The 15,755-nt window shown below is 39.2% G+C and overlaps 1 protein-coding gene across 5 annotated transcripts in view; it reads left to right on the top strand.

The window, feature by feature from the left end:
• NFKB1 (nuclear factor kappa B subunit 1) overlaps positions 1–15,755 on the top strand; it is a 134,911-nt gene that overhangs the window by 17,351 nt on the left and 101,805 nt on the right. For 3 of the 5 annotated variants that reach the window (XM_070392014.1, XM_070392023.1, XM_070392008.1), the window contains exons 2-3: positions 6,604–6,649; positions 11,620–11,695. In XM_070392014.1, coding sequence (XP_070248115.1) covers positions 6,611–6,649; positions 11,620–11,695 — 115 coding nt within the window. In that variant the 5' untranslated portion in view covers positions 6,604–6,610. Of the gene's footprint in view, positions 1–6,603; positions 6,650–9,048; positions 9,068–11,619; positions 11,696–15,755 lie in introns of those variants that run through there. The other 2 variants (XM_070392040.1, XM_070392032.1) reach the window with 2 other exon arrangements.

Raw genomic sequence — 15,755 nt, 5'->3', positions numbered from 1 at the left:
TTGTCCAAGATCGCACCTAGCGGGGGCTCACCGTGGCTCCAGAGCGCCCTGTGGATAGATGGGCTCTGGGTGCCTGCTCCTTGGAAATGCACAACTGTGGCGATGAGTTTGCCGGCGCAGAGCTCTGACGCACTCTGAGGGGCCCTGGCGCTAAAGATGCGTAGCTGTGTTGTCTGTGGGCAGTTATTCAGGAAGAGGGAATTCAGAATTTCTACTGTGGGGCAGTGCGCCCTTGTCTGTTCAAAATCACACCCAGCAGGGGTTCACAGCGGCATCCAAGAGCTGCTTATGGAGTGGTGTGCCCTGGAAGTCTGCGCGCTGGAAATACGCACGGACGTTGAAACACGCGAATGTGGTGCCCAGAGGTCTGCCGCTGGGGAAGGGGGAGCTGCACTTACTGCTGTGGGATTGGTGCACCTTTGGAGGTGGAAGTCCCAGGGTCCGTGGGTCTGTGGGTGAGGCAGCAGGATTTTGGCTGGAGTGGCTGCTGGGTCGCGGGCAGTGTCCCAGGCTTGTCTGGGTGGTGGTGCTGATGAGTTCCTAGAAGAGGCCGCTCTCCCCTTCAAGATGTCCTGGGCTCCGTGCCCGAGTCCGGCAGTCCGGGGAGTGCCGCAGTGGTGGTAGTCTCTCCCTGTCCCAGAGAGCCTGGTCTGCCAGCCTCTGCTGCTCCTGGGGGATTTAACTGTCTCTCACTCACTCATACACACACCACACACACCACACACCCTCCTTTCATCCCCTCACTCACTCACTGCCTATCCCTCACCTCCGTCCTGCCAGCCGCAATCTTTTTCGAGAGTCCCTTCTCCTGGATATGTTTCTATGTTTCAGGAAAACCTCTTTATTCTCCTTCTGTACTCTGAAGTTGACCAAAGGAAATATTTAAAACAAAACAAAAAGCTGAGTTAAATTGTTTGGTATTTTTACCTTCACATTTGATTGTCTGAGGAAGACCTCAGTGGAGTTTTGTGTATTGTCACAGTTACATTTTGCTTTTCAGGCTGTGCTATGGGTAGAGTAGCTCAAACCTGAACATTCAGGAGACATGAAGCAAGGCACTGTATTAAAATAAATAAATTTGGAGGTCGAGGAGGAAAATCACTTCTGCCTCTTAGACAAATGAACAAACCATAGTCAGATTCACCAGCATTACTCTGTCAGCCTAAGCAAATGACTTACTCTCTCTAAACCTGAGTCTTTTCATCTGGGACAGTATTTCTCAGGATTGTTGTGAGAATTAAGTGAAATATGTGAAGCATGGGAGGTAGTCAATCAAGTTTAGTTCTTTATCCGTGTGAACCCAAGCACTTGACATGATGCAATGGCACTCATCAGGGTTTCTCATTCTTCACATTGACATTTGGATCAGATATTTCTTTATTGTGAGGGACTGTCCTATGCATTATAGAATGTTTGGCAGTATTTCTAGCCTCTACACATTAGATACCGTTAGGACCACCCACCCAATTGTGTCAGCTAACAATGTCTCCGGACAGTGCCAAACGTCCCTGGAGGAAAAATGCAAACATTTTACTCAGCAGTGATAAGGATAGAAATAAAGAGGGAATGTTGCAATATATCCATAACTATAGGATGGAAAAGAAATAAATACTTGATTTTTCTCAGAATGCCAAAAGCTTTTACTGTCTCAATTGTTCTTCCCAATTTATTATAAACATTATTATGCCAACGAATAAAATGGCTAACATATGCTCTGTAATCACTAGCTGACATCATGGCCAGTATAAGGAGTTCTTAGTGACGGCCGCAAGACCAAGGCCACAGGGTTGGACCATTAAGCTTTGAATGAATTAATGGTTGAATGTTGTATATGTATCTGCCATCCCTAGTAGACTGACATAACATTTGTGAACAGGGGCCTTATCTTATATCAACTCCAAGCACAATGTATTCATACTCACTAGGTAGCTATTCTAAATGTTAGTTGGTCACATTGTATCCAAATGAAACAACAGAGAGCTGTAAGTAGATGGAAGTGGAAAAATATAGAAAATGAGTTTATACAAACCTAAATATGGTGGGACACAAATATTTATTCTTTTTCAAAAACTTTAAAAATCAGCTGTTGTGCGAAAAGTAACTAAACCCACCATTAACTTTCCCTCATCACTAAGCCAATATATCATCAGAAAGATGTAAATAAACAGCACATTTAGAGCTAATTTTTTTCTATTACATTTATTATAAAGAGGATATCAGTAGTGCTTATAAATGTTTGACTCATTCCATATTTCATGTCTTATTCATCATATGTTATTAATTGCCTAAGGTCGGGCTTAAACTTTAAAATTCAGGATAAATTCAGAAAAAATTCTTTTTTCTATTATAATGTATAGTTCCAATGACATAAATGAGTTAAAAGAGTAAAGCATAGAAATGTTAACTTAGCGAGTAAAAGTCTCCATGTTAATATATAAAGATCTGAATTGCTGTTTTTAACAATTACATAACATATAACTGAATATAGCATAATTATAAATAATCTGCTATAAAAATGCATTTATATTTTTACCTTTTGCTACAATGAATATCCTTATACTTATTTTCTTTCACATTTTCTCATATAATTTTCAGAAGTGGAGTTGCAGAGTCAAAAGATACTCTCATCTGAGTTTTCACATTATGTGTATGTAGTACATGTCTTATACCTTATAGCACATTCTCTCAAAAAAATTCTTCTACAAAAAGAGGCTCCAGCATATTCTTTCTCTTTATAATTTATTATTCAACAGAGAATGGTGAAAAGTCACTCTTTTGCTTGAAATTTTATCCTCCTTGCTATCCAAGATGAAGCGTTAAAATTACACCGAAGCATGTCTGTTGTGGCTGAATATAATCTTGAAAATAGAGAAACTTTCTTGCTCTGATTCCTACCTGCACTTCTGGATGGCACCTCAGATTCTGTTTTCAAACTTTAGATTGTGACCCATTAGTGCAGTGGCTCTCTTCTGGCCTTTTAAATACAGTTCTTCATGTTGTGACCCAACCATAAAATTATTTTCGTTGCTACTTCATAACTGTAATGTTGCTACTGTTATGAATCGTAATGTAAATATCTGATATGCAGGATGGTCTTAGGCGACCCCTGTGAAAGGGTCGTTCAACCGCCAAAGGGGTCGCGTCCCACAGGTTGAGAACCGCTGCATTAGTGGCTCTTGAAATCACTTAATGGGTTTAAAACCTTTTGGGATTTAAAAAAAAAATGAAATCTAGTAGAATAAAAAGAATCCATTTTTTTTATAGTGGGCCCTGCTGAAAAAGCATGAATATATCTGATTCTAGAAAATTTCCCCAGTTACAAGGATGGAAGTGCCTCCAACTCTATCCTTAATGGTCCAGCCCTGTGGCCTTGGTCTTGCTGCCTCCACTAAGACTTCCTTCTCCTGGCCTTAGATGTCAGACGTGAGGTTGTCACATATGTGCAGAAAGTGACTCATTAGGCATTGCACATAGAACTCACCCCATGTTCAGAGCTTAGTTATAACATTCTGCTTCTCACCTGGGAAATACAAGCAAGTCACTGGAGAAGATGTTTTATTTGTTGCCAGGCAGCTACATTTTCTGTTTTTCTTTCCATGGTGTGAAAATTTTTCTTCAAACCTCACCGTTGGGGAGGGAGATGCAGAGTTCAGCAGTGTCTTCTCAGCAGTCAGCCCAGTACCTCCCTTTCTGTTTCAAGGTCCTTCCTCAAAAGCACAGAACTGAGCAAAGGAAAAATGAGAGGAAGGGCTGGGGAGCAGGGGGGCAGGAGGGGCTTTCCCTGGCCTTTCCTAGTCCTTCAGTTCCAAGGGCTTGTTGAAAGCTCAAATTTTTTAAATAAAACCTGCTTTTACAATTAATGCAAATACTGCTCAGTGATTCATCCTTTCCAAATAAGTCTTGGTTTCTTTTGACATTTAGTTTTGAATTATGAATTAATATTGACATCACCCTAGGGTGACTGTTACCTCAGCTCTTCACAGTGAACTTAAACTCTCTTACAAAGTGTGTAAAAGTTTAGGTTTAACCATCACCCAAGCATCTTTGGGGCTGCTGTTGGGCTTTTAAAACTGTGATCTTTTGGCACACATTTGTGCATGGGGAGTTTGTTGGAGGGAGGACCACATTTCACTGGGCATTTTGTCCACTGCCTACAATTTAGGTTCATTAAGGTTTTAACTACAGTTGTGATCATGATAATAGCCCTGCATCAGTTCTAATAAGGTAGATTTAGTTGAGGATTTTTTTTTAATTAGGGTGAGGGCTGCTTCATATTGAATCCATGCATTCCAAGGCCAGGAAACCATCCACACGTTTAAAACTATAAATATATTGAATGTAATAGAGGTGCTGAACGTGTCCTGTCAGTTTCACAAGTCAACAGTCTTACCTCTGCTTTTGAAGACTGTGGGCTAAGATTGTTTGAGAGGATTCAAGTGATCAGCCCAGATGAATAGAAAGCCTAGAGACAAAAGAAAAACGGGTTTTAATATTATTTTTGGAAATTGGCTCCTGTGGTGTTCTAAAAATAAGGACTTTTCATATGGAATGTTGTAACTGGTATTGCTACTGTGTTGCAATACTGTTTTCCTTGTATTCTCCATATAACTGAAAATTATGCTGATGATTCTTTAATATAGTTATATACCTGAATACATTTAAAAATCCAAGTTTACAAAAACAGTTATGATGTAGGTGATGTGTTCTTTGGATAAACATTGATTAGCTCACTAACATTCTGAGTTCTCCTCAAAAGTCCAACCCATCAAAGTCTCTGATTTTGCAGATGAAGAAACAGACCATGGTGAGTTTAGTTGTATATCCAGTCGCCCCCTCAGCAATGGCGCTAAACTCTTGAATTTCGAATGACTTAATTCCTCTTTATTGTGTCAAGTCAGTTTCCCCCTTTTTGACTACTTGTCTAATTGAGTATAGCTGTTTGTACATCTTCAAGCAGTAATTCCTTATTTTAGACAAATACTTTCTTGCAAATCTGCATGGCTTTCTTGTTCTCTGGGGCTGAGAGCTTCCCTTCCCCGGGTGGTGAAGTTGGACCCATCCTGTGTCCCACGAGGCACCCTCTTGAGGCTCTCCTCTCTCCGGTCACACAGGGCCCTAGCCGAAATCTAGAGGATTTCATTGCATGTTAGGGTCTTCTTTGGATGGTTTTTGTCCTTATTGAAGTATTGGGCGAGGTATTCATGAGGGTGAGGGCTAAACTGTTTTAACAAGTAGATCCATCAGTACCCTGGGTTCAAGAACAAAGAAGTTTCCTTCTCCCATCACCCGTGGTATTAGCCGCCTGCCATTCATCGTCGCCTGTGTGGTAGAAGCTCTGTCTTCTCCATGTCTAGGTTTTAGCCAACGGGAAAGAGAAAAAACAAAAACATGGAGGAAGGATGTTAAGCCCAGACCTGGCAGTGACGCACAGTAGTTCTGACATTCCCCTGGTGAGCATGCCATCAGACGGCCATCCCTGACTCCCAGGAAGTGTGGGGCCCGCTCCAGCTGAGCAGTCACACTTCCAGCTGCAGCTCTGTGCTGTGGAAAAGGAGAGAACAGATTTTGGCGGGCAGCTACCATTTCCAGCTCAGTCCCAAGTACCCTTGAGTGCATTATACACTTCATTTGTGGGGTAGGGGAAACTTTGCCTCAGGAATTAATATTTGCTTTCAGCCTGTGATATTTTTACCTTTTAATTTTTCATGTACTATATCTAAAATTTGAGCTTAGTAAATTTAAATAAAATTAACCTATACAAGGCAATTTCTTTCTTTTTTTAATATATTTTATTGATTTTTTTTACAGAGAGGAAGGGAGAGAGATAGAGAATTAGAAACATCGATGAGAGAGAAACATCGATCAGCCGCCTCCTGCACATCTCCCACTGGGGATGTGCCCACAACCCAGGTACATGCCCTTGACCGGAATCGAACCTGGGACCTTTCAGTCCGCAGGCCGACCCTCTATCCACTGAGCCAAACCGGTTTCGGTGCAAGGCAATTTCTTAAGGAAATAAATCCAGTATGATATATGACGTTAAGTACTGTTTTTATCTGGCAGCACAGCACAGCACAGCACACTGTAGCAGCCTCCCCTGGTGCCCTGATGCACTGACCACGCCCTTTTGTCAGCAGGGTGACTGCCCCTTAGCTTCTCCACTGGAGCAGCATACACTAATACAGAAAGCATGGAGGCAGTCCTGACACCATCACAGAGTTCATGCAGGGTTAGCAAATAACCTACGCGAAGAGCTAAGACTAAATCGTTGATGTCTACATGGTGGCAAAAAGAAATGGCCTCTAAGAATCCAAATAGGATTTTTATACGGAAGATGAAGATTAGTTACACCAAACTCCAGAACACTGTTCTGAGCCTGGCAAAAGGGTTTTTGGATTATACATAAATGCTGATTCCTGGATGATGCGATTTTTCTGCTGTTAGATTTAGGTCCCAAAGAACTACACCATGTCCTCCTCCTCAAGTCTTTGAAAAAGGATTATATTTGGTCTTCCTGTCATAATATAGTTTACTTCTGCATGGTGGAATTGTTAAGGTTCATTTCAGGCTTACGGTTTGCTTTTGTTTTGCTTTGCTATACAGCTCCAGAATGGCAGAAGAGGATCCGTATTTGGGAGGGCATGAACAAGTAGGTATTATAATATCATCTCACTGCTCATTTTTTATAAATATATTCATATTTAAAAATATACAGAAGTAACAATAGTAACAATCAGGTAAACTCTAAAATTGGTAAAACTCTCCTTTAAATTGTTTTTGCAGTTTCCCTCTCCCTCCATGGAAGGTCAGAGAGGATATGTCTTTAAATGAGTAACTTAAACCCTGTTATCACACACAACTGCTGCATAAAAACTATGTATGCTACAGGGCAAATAATAACTACTGTATTAGTGTCCTGGGGCAGCTGTAACAAATGACCACAAACCGGGTGGCTTAAAACAACAGAAATGTATTCTCTTACATTTCTGGGAAGCTACAAGCCTAAAGTCAAGATGATGACAGGGTTGGTTACTTCCAGAAGTTCTGAAGGAGAATTTGTTTCATGCCCCCCCCCCGCCCCACCCCCCGGACCCCGCCCCAACCCCAGCCCCTGGTGGTGGCCAGCAATCCTGACATTCCTTAGCTTGTAACTGTATCACTCCAGCACATGGCTGCCTTCCCCGTGTATCTCTCATTTCTCTGTATCCAAATTTCCCTTCCTTTTCTCTCTCTTTATTTTAAAATATATTTTTATTGATTTCAGAGAGGGGGAGAGAGAGATAGAAGCATCAGTGATGAGAGAGAATCATTGATCGGTTGCTTCCTGCACGCCCTCCTCTGGGGATCAAGCCTGCAAACTGGGCATATGCCCTTGGTCAGAATCAAACCCAGGACCCTTCAGTCCTCAGGCTGATGCTCTGTCCACTGAGCCAAACTGTCTAGGGCCCTTCCTTTTCTCTTATAAAGGCACTAGTCATTGGATTTAGGGCCCATCCTTTAGTATGACTAGATCTCAACTTGATTACAATCTGCAAAGACACTACTTCCAAGTAAAGTCACAGGTACAAGGGGAACACACAGTATTTATTCAAAACTCATCAAATGAGAAGGCAGGCTGGTATAGTGAAAAGATCTCTTGGACTTAGAAGTTGAAGGTCTTTGTGTAAGTGTTGGCTGCTACTAATGAGCTCTTAAAACTTGATAAATAAGCCCTGGCTGGTGTTGCTCAATGGTTAAGAGCATTGGCCAGTGCACCGAAGGGTCATGGGTTTGATTCCCAGTCAAGGGTACATACCTTGGTGTGGGTTTGCTCCCCATCCCTGGTCAGGGCCCTTGTGGAAGGCAACCAGTCAATGTGTCTCTCTCACATTGATGTTTCTCTCCCTCTTTCTCTCCTCCCTCACTCCCTCCCTTCCATTCTCTCTGAAAAGTAATGGGGAAGATATCCTTAGGTTAGGATTAACAAAGAAAAGTAAAAACAAAAACAAAAAACCTTGAGAAATCATTTAGCACCCTCTGATCCTCACTTTTCTCCTTTGCAAAATAGGAATGCTAACCCCACACTAGCAGGGGTGTTGAAAGACTTAATGGCAGTGACTGCACTTTGGGAGCATAAAACTCCATTATATCAGCAATTATGAAGAGATGCCACTGTCCTTTTTTTCTCTTTCTCCTAGTTTTTTACTTGAAAAATTTGAAGCCTCTAGAAGTGTTGAATAGTCTATCAAATCTTTGTTGATTATTAATAATTGTATTTATATATATCTTTTAAATATTTATATCTACATATTATAGACGTTAAATGAACTGTTTGAAAGCAATTTCGGACTCTAGGGTAATTACAATGGCAACATTAAAGTTTTAATGTAATGATTTTAAGAATTACATAAACTACAGAGGTTTATTCATTCATCAAGTTATTTATTCAGGCATTCGTATGTAGCAGAACATAAGCTAAGGAGGTGGTACAAAAATAAGTGATGCATAGACCCTAACTTCAGCAGCTGCGATTGCAACAGGAGAGACAGTGACATAAATAGCTTCCTATGGTGATAAATATTGTAATCGTCTGTGCAGAGTGGGACAGAAGTGTTGAGAGGGGTCACTGTGCTGCCTCGTGCACTTTCCAAATGAAGTCTAGGCAAGCTGAGATTCACTTGGAAGATGTAGTTAGCTAGGCTAGACACCGAGAGGGAACATGGGCCACCGGACACCCTGGGCCAAGATTCGTAATCATTTCACACTTAATATTTAGTGGCAACCACCTGAAAAGTGGATTTCCCAAATTTACACACGCAAACAATCAGTCAGAAAAATAAAACCAAAAGTGAAATACTTTCAAGGGGTCTAGGGTTTCTTTTTAAAAATATATGTGTTTTGATTTCAGAGAGGAAAGAAGAGGGAGAGATAGAAACATCAATGATGGGAGAGAATCATTGATCAGCTGCCTCCTGCATGCCCCCCACAGGGGACTGAGCCCGCAACCCGAGCATGTGTCCTGACCAGAATGGAACTGTGATCTCCTGGTTCATAGGTCTACGCTCAAACACTGAGCCACTCCAGCTGGGTTAGTTTTTGCTTTTAAAATAAAATAGACCTATCTAGCATTCATTTCTCTTGGTAATGCTCTGATTGATTTAGAAAGAACAAGTATGCAGTGCTTTTCCCCATAAGATGCCCCTTTTGAACTTTATTGTAAAAACGGTGACAGAGGATAAATCCAGGTACACTTTCCTTGTTTACAGCATGAAAGACATTTAGCTACTCATATTATCAAAAACCGGTGTTTTACCTTTCATTTTTAATATGCCGTCTCTAACAATTAAAGGCAGAGTCTAACCAGCATTAGAGTTGTTTCTTCTTGGTTTTAGACCATCCTGTTTACATGCAGGAAATCTTATCAACAAGAGATAGTCCTTGATGCCACACAAGAGTAAAATCTGCTGAAAACATTCATTTCGAAAGTTTGTCTTATGTGGGCATTTTTGTGATCATCAGCAACAGGGGTGGGGCATGTTCTGATATTTCAAATTTTGAGGGGAAAGTTCCTTGAAATTTGGGGTTTTTTCCCTTGTCTCAAACTTGCTGGCGTAGATTTCCTGAAGTTTCCTTGTCTCCGGTGAGATAGCCTCCATGCTGTAGCGTATCCTGGAATTTGCACTCCACCTCTGACCTAATCCACACAGCAAGCTGCCGCCCATCACAGCTGCTCCCTTCTTGGAGGTGGAGTGTGTCTCTCTCCTCGGACGGGTGTGTTTGCCCTGCACCTCGTTACCTAGCCACCTGCAGGACCATCGGACAGATTTTTTTTCTGCTTGGTCATCTTTTCTGCTGATACTCTGCAAGTTGGGGCCTGCTTTTACAATAGCATGTTTTTTTATTCTTGTATTTCCTTTCCAGCAAATGATGAAAAGATAGATGAACTTGACTCTTAAGCAGTGAAGTGAAGCACATTTATTATTCTTCAATTGGAAATTTGCATACCTCACAACTGAATATGAAGTGTCCTTTATTTAAACACTATTTGTGACTCTTTATTTAACATCTAGGTTCAAGAACCTAGTAATAAAAAAAAGGAGTAAATTGTAATTCTGGTGTGGTTTTTGTTGTTGTTCTTGTTGTTTCAAATACCAGCTCGAGCACACTTACCAACTAGCATATCATAAAAAGTGAAATATGGTTGGTTTTTATGTTGTCCACAGACATTTCAAACAGAGGACTGACTTGGGTTGAAATAGTACCAAACTAGAAATACGAATTTAAAGTCTTGAATAAACTAAGTGGGAAGAAAAATTTTTTCTTGGGATAAGTAATTATTAGTAACTTATTAAGATAGAATACAATTCCATCAAAATGTATTTCACGGTTTTCTCTTGGTGCTGTAGCAAATTACCTCAGATTTAGTAACTTCCAACAACACAGAGTTATTCTCTTATCATCTGGAGGTCAGAAGTCTGAAATCAAGGTGCTGGCAGGGCTGCTCTCCTCCCGGAAGCTTTCATTTCCTGGCCTGTGTGGGCTTCGAGAGGCTGCCTGCACTCCTTGGCTTGTGACCCCTTCCATCACACCAACCTCTTGTTTCCATTGTCACATCTCCTGTTCTTCTCTCTGATATCCTGCATCCCTTCATCAGGCCCATCTGGATAATCCAGGGGAACCTCCCCATCTCGACATGCTGACTTTAGTAACATCTGCAGAATCCCTTTTGCTATATGAGGTAGTACTCACAGGTTCTGGGGATTAGGATGTGGAGGTCTTTGTGGAACCATTATTCAGCTGACCACACCCACTAAATTCCAGGTGTTTTTGCGTTGAGCTAGGTAAATGAAAGTTAAAAAAAAAAAAAAGGTGAGGGAACTCAGCGTTCAGTCCTCTGTTCCTTAGAATGTAAGTAATATTGTCCCATTTTTTTGTATGATCCAGGGCTGCTGTCTGATTCTTTCAGGGCTTGAAGTTGAATGTCTAGAGTAGGAGCTTGTTTACCATCATAAAAGAAATACAGATTTCTAGGATTATATTCTGTTTCTAAGAGAGTATGAGTTTCAAGTCATTCATTCAACAAATATCTTTTACAGCGGTTCTCAACCTTCTGGTCCTTTAAATACAGTTCCTCATGTTGTGACCCAACCACAACATTATTTTCGTTGCTACTTCATCACTGTAATGTTGCTACTGTTAGGAATCGTCATGTAAATATCTGATATGCAGGATGGTCTTAGGCGACCCCTGTGAAAGGGTCGTTCGACCGCCAAAGGGGTCGCGACCCACAGGTTGAGAACCGCTGATCTATTAAGTATCCACTATGTGATAAACATAGGCCGGGCCCCAATGATACACAAGTTAAGCAAGTTCCCTCTTTGCTCTTTCAGAGCCAGGTTACTCTTTTCAAAATCCTTTGTCGCGTAAACACAGTCCAGCCCCATGTAAAGTTTCATGCACATGCGAATTTAGCAAGGTCTCAGGAAGGTATTTCTAAAAGTCTGATTTGAAATATTTTCAGATTTTTATATTTGGCTTTAGTTTTTGTTCTTGTCATTAAGTTGTAGGTCTATTAACTTCAGATGTTTAATACAAGGTTGGAAAAATAATGATTGAAAATTTAAATTTTCTTTGTTACAGATGTTTCATTTGGAGCCTTTGAATCATACAATGTTTAACTCAGAAATATTTCAACCAGAGATGCCAATGCCAACAGGTAAGGAAACTCCTCACTCCCAGTTATTTGGCTTTTACTTTTTTAAATTCAGGATTTGCTAATGATCTCTTTTAGAAACTCAGTGATCTACCTGTAAAGAAAATGGTGATTTATGTTCTAAAAAACTATCTTTTAGCCCTGTCCAGTTTGGCTAAGTGGTTAGAGCATTGGCCTGCGGACCAAAGGTTCCCAGGTTCAATTCTGGTCAAGGGCACGTACCTCGGTTGTAGGCTTCTCCCTGGCCCAGGCCCTCATCAGAGCCTGTGCAGGAGGCAACCAATCAATGTGTTTCTCTCACATCGATATTTCTCTCTGTCTTTCCCTCTCTCTTCTGCTCTCTCTAAAAATCAATGGAAAAGCCCTGACTGGTTTGGCTCAGTGGATAGAGCATCGGCCTAGGGACTGAAGGGCCCCAGGTTCGATTCCGATCAAGGACATGTACCTTAGTTGCAGGCACATCCCCAGTGGGGGGTGTGCAGGAGGCAGCTGATCGATGTTTCTCTCTCATCGATGTTTCTAACTCTCTATCCCTCTCCGTTCCTCTCTATAAAAAATCAATAAAATATATTTTAAAAAAATAAAATAAAAATCAATGGAAAAATATCCTCGGTTGAGGATTTTTAAAAACACACACAATCTTTTAATATACTTTATTGAAATATATTTGCACAAAAATCTTTCATCCTCATTACTCATTGTATGACTTACAATTGTTGCTAATATCTGCTAAGACAGCTCAGAAGGAATTTCTTCACTTAATATAAGGATTTTCCCTTTTAGCCAATCTTACCATCTCTGAGTTATTTTTAACTCCTCTTTGTTTTGTCCCAGACTCTGGCAGTTTCAACTCCTCAGATCTATTACAGAAATATTCATTTGAGTACCTATTGTCTATGCTAGGCACCAGGGGTACAAGTACATGTACAAAAATCAGCTCAGTAGAAAAAAAATCATCTTTTAAAAAAACTTTTAGCTTTACATTCTGCCCAGTTGGATAAAACACATGATAATCATCCTTCCTTCTAACGTGACTATGTTAATCATCTCCACACACAAATTGTTTTGATTTATTGATTTATATGTAAGCTTTGTGTGATGGTTCTTTCTATGTGCCCCTCACATCACCAGTGGTACTGAACAGACATTCACAAGCACAGTGTGAGTCAATGATGGGAGTTGTGTATAAAACAGGGAGTTTTATAATCACCAGAGTGGACCTCCGCTCTTCAATTTACCACAAACTTGCTTAGCCTCATTGGAAGAATTTGTCCAATTTGTATCATTCTCATTTAAACAATAACTATTATTGTTATTCTGGTACTTATTTTTTAGATCAGAATGTTTTTCTACATTTTAATCTCTATTATTTCTGGAACTTCATGGGAGGATATTAATAAATCTGCTTTTCCTTCACCTTCACCATCAGAAGTTGTATTGCTGAGGTCTTTTTCTCTTTACCCCACAAAACACATTTTGTAGGCTCCTGAGTCTAAGATCTCATGAGCTGCTGTCCAATTTGAACTCTAAGTCAGCTTCCTGTGAAGAACAAGTAAATATCTTGATAGCTTCTGTGTTTCCTGTTAACTTTCAATTCTGGGGATCAGAGCATTTTTCTTAGTATTAAAATGCTTTATTGAAAACATCAGGACTTGGTTCTGCCCTTAGGAAACATATACCTTTCCATTTAATGCCTACAGATGCCAAACAGTATCCTGTGGCCAGTGCTTTCATAATGTCTTTATTTCATCAGGTTTATGGAAGTAGAAATAAGATTACCAAGAGAATTATCTTAGTAAATATTCTGTAGTCAGAGCTTCACATTGTAGAAATTATTTTGCCATAATATTAGAAAAGCTTTTAAAATTATACCAAAAAGATTTATTTCCCAGTTATTACCTCATCATTTTTATTGTTATATTTCCTCTCTGTTGCAGTAGCATAGTCAAGTTTTTTATAATCCAAGATGTATGCTATTTTATTCACATTTTAAAGGGCAGAAAGATCATAGATACCAATGTTGTAATTTTCACATGGACTATTTTATCTTATATGTTTCTCGAAATCTAAAATCATAAGTAGTTCTATTACTTGTTGAAAGCTATGAGATATAGTACAGCTGTTAGATCTATAACATTGCCTTTGCTGGTTTGCTCAGTGGGTGGAGCGTTGGCCTGCAGACTGAAGGGTCCCGGGTTCGATTCCAGTCAAGGGCACATGCCCAAAGTATTTTTCTTAGTATTAATCCTTTATTGAGAACATCAGGACTTGGTTCTGCCCTTAGAAAACATACTAGTATACCTTTCCTTTGGGCTCGATCCCCAATAGGGGCATGCAGGAGGCAGCCGATCAATGATTCTCTCTCATCATTGATGTTTGTCTGTCACTCTCCTTCTCCCTTCCTCTCTGAAGTTAATAAAAAATGCATATATATTGAAAATCTATAACATTATGCTATTTTTTACATTTCTCTATAAAAGTGGGTTTTCACATCATGGGATAGACATGTGACCAAAAAAAAAACTTAGCATTAAAACAAATATATGGGTATCAAATGTAATTTTCTAGTTGACTTAAGTTTTGAGTGTGTTCCCTGAAAGAAAAATTGACTCATTTCACTAACAAAATTCCCAAACCTTGAAATTTCACATTTTTAAAGGAAATATAATCAGTTAGCAAAAATAATAGGAAAACTTCAAGAGCTTTTAGAAGAATTAATAGTGAGAACCTAACATAAAAGAATATAAATAATAATTGAAAAATAAAATGTAATTGAAAAATAAAGTAATTGAAAAAAATAATAATAATAAGTGAGAGACTTGAAGTTTAGCATAAATATGCTCCAACTCCCCTATATTTTCTGTGGCTTCCAAATGCTGCTCTGTTAGAGGCCTCTCTTCCTGATATGTTCATTTAGCATCCTAGCGGGAATGTTTCTATGACTATATCTGTTACACTGACATACAAGTTATATGTTAGTAGTGTAAAAATATTTCTATTTCTAATTGGTTTTATTTTCTTATCAAAAATTAAATTCTAACCATGTTTTAGAATCTTAAAATTGCAAGTCCTTTTCTAAAAGTTGAAAACGTGCAAAGATGAATTTTATACAGATAAAAGAAATAATTTACATAAATTATACTACATCAGCCAGTCATTTCTCATATTTCCTTTTGTGTGGATGTTTTGCTTCAAATTCAGTCATTTTTCAACTGACTTTCTTGTAAATTTCTTGAATAGTAATAGGAAATAATCATACCTTTATTCCCTCTAGTTCTCTAGCCTTGTTTTGATTCATCATAAAACTAAAAGGATAAAAATAATTTCTCTCTTAATTTAGTTGTTTATTTTTTAGTTCAACCTGAAGGTTTTTCATTCTTCTTAAATGTATTTATCTAAAGTAATAGGACTTGAATTTCTGGCTAAGAGACAGTGGAGATTGAAATGGACACAAGCATTCTCCTAATGTATTTTTTTTGTAGTACTGAACTTTTTCATTAACATTCAAACAGATGAGAAACAGCATATGCCTTTATTTATTGAAGAGCTATGGGTTATTATATTGTTGACATAAGACACCCTGGGGAGCTTAGGGACTTTCTCATATTGAACATATTTATATTTATACTGTCAGAGAGTCTGATATTGCTTTGAATTTCCAAAGTCAGATATAATCAGAATATGGATTAAGCTTCTAGTTTTTCTTTATGTTTTTATAATAATGAATTGGTATGCACCTACCGTTAATTAAATTATTTTCAGGATTTTACAAAATGCTTGTGCTTTTTTAGAACAAAGTTTATATCAGAGCATAGTATGCAGAAATTGTATTCAAACATCAAAAGGTATAAATTAATTAGAAAAGTCCACCATATTTGGTAGATCAAATTAAATTTGAGAAGGAGAGGGAACAAGCTAGCTAGTTAGGGAATGAAGGCTAGTTCTTAAGGGATTCGAGTAAGGGAAAGGAACCAGGAATGTAATGTAAGGAAAAGCAGGCAGCATTAGACCATTATCTGTATATTTCACACCTGTAGGTGTCATTTCAGACTGGTAATGTCAC

This window comes from Myotis yumanensis, unplaced genomic scaffold (assembly GCF_028538775.1).
Source record: "Myotis yumanensis isolate MYYU_CA2020_CCGP unplaced genomic scaffold, mMyoYum1.0.hap1 SCAF_1, whole genome shotgun sequence".
Lineage (NCBI taxonomy): Eukaryota > Metazoa > Chordata > Mammalia > Chiroptera > Vespertilionidae > Myotis > Myotis yumanensis.
This window is presented reverse-complemented; position numbering and strand designations above follow the sequence as displayed.